Source organism: Ceratotherium simum, chromosome 2, assembly GCF_057802395.1.
Source record: "Ceratotherium simum simum isolate JZ-2026a chromosome 2, ASM5780239v1, whole genome shotgun sequence".
NCBI lineage: Eukaryota > Metazoa > Chordata > Mammalia > Perissodactyla > Rhinocerotidae > Ceratotherium > Ceratotherium simum.
In genome coordinates this window covers 37,501,431-37,505,840 of record NC_141901.1, presented here as the reverse complement: position 1 = coordinate 37,505,840, position 4,410 = coordinate 37,501,431, and the positions used below count along the sequence as shown (strand labels likewise).

Genomic DNA, 4,410 nt, shown 5'->3' with positions numbered 1-4,410 from the left:
CATTGAGAAACAAAATCCAGGTGAAGGAAGAGTTTTTGACAGGAAGTGGAAGAGGATAAGAATGGTTGGGTTAAAATATATATAATCCAGTAACAATTATAATAACTGTGCCAGAGGCCTTAGGAAAAGTATCTGAGTCTCCCTACTAAGGAATTCAGAGACAGATCCTACAAACAATTGTTTATTGGGTCTCCAAGTCAGTTATATCAAAGGTAAGACATATAACCAAATGGACAACCAGTGAAGGCTGAAGCAAAACTGAATTATTCTAGCCTTGCATTTTCTGCAAGGGAAAATCAGGCCTTGTGTCCTATAAGAGTTTGTAGAGGAATCATAAAACTAGTTCTAAGGCCACAGCAGTAGTTCTAAACCAAATTAATTTTAATGAATGACTGCATGGAAATGGGGTATATGATTAGTAATATAAGAAAACTGTGTTCTTTAAGGGAAAGTAACACAAAGACAGATCAATGGATGCTTCTCTAAATGAGGAATGTACTAAAAGCAAGTGGGACGTAGATCTTCAGATATTGGTGCTATTGCTTATAGAATATATGTATCATTAATGTAGATAGAACTATGACTACTTAAAATCATAACTAATATAGATAAAGGTATTTTGGAGGATTAGGTTACCAAAAAATTAAGCAAAGACTACATAAGTCTGCAAGGAGGGCGCCTGAAGGATAGGCTTCATTTGAGCAGGTATCTGTACACTTCATATGAATACTCATCCTCAAATTTAATGTTAAAATCATTGGTAGAAAAGTAGCACTGTGGGTGCTTGCTAATTTAGATAATTTTTGGCTAATTTGCAATCCTTTTTTTCTCTCTCATGCCTGCTGTTTCTCATTCATACCAGATTGGTGCTATCTACTTTATGAAGGGTAAGTCTCCCTGATTTCTCAGCTCCAAAAGTTTTTGGACTTGATCATATTGGTTTTAACCCATAGGATCGGCTCTCCATGGCCAATTCCTCCTGTGTTACTGAGTTCCTCTTGCTAGGTTTCTCCAGCCTTGGGAAATTGCAGCTTGTCCTCTTTGTGGTCTTTCTCTGCCTCTACTTGATCATCCTGAGTGGAAACATCACCATCATCTCAGTCATCCGCTTGGATCGCAGCCTCCACACACCCATGTACTTCTTTCTATGTGTCCTCTCTACCTCTGAGATCTTCTACACAATTGTTATCCTGCCCAAGATGCTTATCAACCTGCTCTCTGCACTCAGGACACTCTCCTTCATGAGTTGTGCCACCCAGATGTTCTTCTTCCTTGGTTTTGCTGTCACCAATTGCCTGCTTCTGGGAGTGATGGGTTATGATCGTTATGCTGCCATCTGCCGGCCTTTGCACTACCCCATTCTTATGAGTTGGAATGTATGTGGACAACTGGCAGGCATTTGTATTGTTAGTGGCTTCCTAATATCTCTGGTGGGCACAACTTTGGTTTTTAGCCTTGCTTTCTGTGGCCCTAACAAGGTCACCCACTACTTTTGTGATATTTCACCAGTCATCCGTCTCGCTTGTGCTGAAACCTACATCAATGAACTAGTCATCTTCATCTGTGGGGTCTTGGCACTTATTATGCCCTTCATCTTCATCTGCATCTCTTATGGCTTTATTGTGCATACCATCCTGAAGATTCCATCAGCTGAAGGCAAACGAAAAGCCTTCTCCACCTGTGCCTCCCATCTCATTGTGGTCATTGTCCATTATGGCTGTGCTTCCTTTGTCTACCTGCGACCCTCAGCCAAATATACATCAGACAAAGACAGGTTGGTGACAGTGACCTATACTATCATCACCCCACTGTTGAACCGTATGGTATACAGCCTTAGGAATAAAGATGTACAGCTGGCCATTCAGAAAATGATTGGGAAGACAAGGTTTCCTCTTAAGACTTTATAATTAGAGCATTCTTCAACAGTACACACACGTTTCATAAATGTTTCTAGTCCATTTATCTGTATAACTGTGGCCTTGGATGAGCTTTTTGACTCTGTGGGGCCTTAACGTTCTCTTATGTAAAGAAGGCATAATATTATGTTCATCTCAAGGTTGTTGTAAAGATTAGGGGGGATAACAAAGGATCTGTCACTAAAGAATAACTCTCCTCCTCTTCGTCTTCTTTCAGACTTATAGTTCTCAAAAATGGTCTTAATAGCCATTATCTTTTGCCCTATGTTTTGTTTGCACAAAACTTCTGATTGTACTCTTTGTTTAAGGTTACATCCAGCTTGAAATGTAGTTCTCAGGCCTGAAGGTTGCTCAGTTCTAGGAGTATGACACAATGAGGAAAAAAGTTACTGTACTAATAATTAGAAGATTTAAGCTTGACATTGGTTAAGTCATGGCTTTAATAAAGCTACAATTTTTCTCTGAATCTAAATTTTAAAATACAGAAAATAGGGATAATATAATTTTCCTTTCTTACTTCACTGGGTTTTGTTTGTGTTTAATGGATAATATGAAAGAAAGTATATGTAAAATATAAAACCACACATAATGTAAGACTCATTATATTAATCAAGACTTTGCATATTTCTGCAAGGACCTTTATTTCTTTGATTCTCAAAAAAAATAATATTTCTGGATGCCGATTCTGACCACTGCTTTGAACTACACATTATGTAACATGGATGATATGCTATATAAATGAATAGAAAATAGTAACCATCCAGGCCCATGTCAGGCTAAAGATGTCTACATGGGCTTCCACACTGAGTTTATTAAGAAGAGGGGGGCCGGCTCAGTGGCGCAAGCGGTTAAGTGCGTGTGCTCTGCTGCAGCGGCCCCATGTTCCTCAGTTCGGATCCTGGGTGTGCACCCATGCACCGGTTGGCAAGCCATGCTGTGGCGGCGTCCAATGTAGAGTAGGAAGATGGGCACAGATGTTGGCCCAGGGCCAGTCTTCCTCAGCAAAAAAAGAGGATTGGCAGATGTTAGCACAGGGCTGATCTTCCTCACCAAAAAAAAAAAATAAATAATAAGAAGAGGGAGTTACCCAGTTTCAATTAATCATCAGACTATAAAATATTAGAGCGAGAATTACTTTGGTGGTCATCTTGTCCTACCTCACCTATACGGAAATTCCTTCATTTGTGGGCCCAAGTGGAATCAGCCTGCACCGACTGGATATCAGCGACTTCACAAAATGTACATTCTTGTTGTTTTCAGCTCTCATTATTATCTCCCCTCATTTTAGTTGATATTTGGCTCTTTGTGATTTTCCCACTTTCTGCCCCTTGTGTCATACTGTAAGTCTAATCTTGGTTCACAGATGTTTAGGACGGTTATGATGATAATCTGAACCTTTCCCATTACTCATGTGACCCGAATTTCAGACACCTCATCTTGTTGTGTGCAGTCTTCTGGATATGCTACAGCTTATCAATATTCTTTCTAAGGCATAATGAATAAAATAAAGTTCATATTTCATGCGCAACCTCCATTTCCAGGGTAAAATGTAACTGCTTTCTCCTTTGTTTGTTTTCTTTAGATTTTCAAATTAACTTGTATAAAATCATCAATAATGCTCTCCTATTTTTAAATTACTACCTCTATTCTTATGTTTGTCTCCCATTTATCACTTTCAGAGTTAAATACTTTAATATTATTTTCATTCTTACTACTTAAATAATTAAGGCATTTATTGCACTACATATCTCTTTAAGTACAGCACTGCCCATTTCCAATTTTGTTCTGTTCTCTTTTTGTTTCCTAACAGGTTTGCAATTGTCATTTATTGATCACATGTTTTGTGGGAATGAAAAATTTATTTATTATAGATATTTCCTTGCTCATATTTAAATAACTCCTGTTATTTACTTATAGAATCTTTTTTGTGTTAGTGAGCAAATGTGACTGGTGTAAGCTCTATATTTAGAATTTACTGAGTTTATTATAGGTTTACTCTGAATTCTTCCTGATGAAGTGTTTTCATTTAGATTAAAACAGTATGCATATTATAGATTTGATCTTAATTTTGTTACTAAACTATTTTAGTATGCAATATCATTATTTGTTTTGTGTGTATGTGGCCTGTCATGGTTTCATAGTGCTGAATTAAAATACTGCATGGCCTTTATGTTTATTAGCCTTTCATTATATTTCTAGCAATACTGACATTAATTTTGTTATTGAATCTATTTTTTTAGCTCTATGTAAACCTTTGGGATTTAATATATATATATTCTATCCATAAACCCACTAAAATGATAGCATGGGTAAAAAAACATAAAAACATTCATCAAGAAGGCAAATAGTAGAGGCCAGCACACAGGAGCTACAAAAAAATTACAGAGGCAAAAGTAAATGGTTCTAAGCAGAAGGGAGAAGGCTGAAAATACACCTGCAGAAGGTGGGAAACCACCAAAAGCAAACCAATTCACAGCTCAGAACCGTCTCTGGA

At 37.5% G+C, this 4,410-nt stretch overlaps 1 protein-coding gene across 1 annotated transcript; it reads left to right on the top strand.

Moving 5' to 3' along the window:
* The first annotated feature begins 965 nt into the window (after positions 1-965).
* LOC106799969 (olfactory receptor 10R2-like) lies at positions 966-1,907 on the top strand. Its single transcript, XM_014797053.2, has one exon. It carries the CDS (start codon positions 966-968, stop codon positions 1,905-1,907), a length of 942 nt encoding a protein of 313 aa, XP_014652539.2.
* Positions 1,908-4,410: the final 2,503 nt, after the last annotated feature.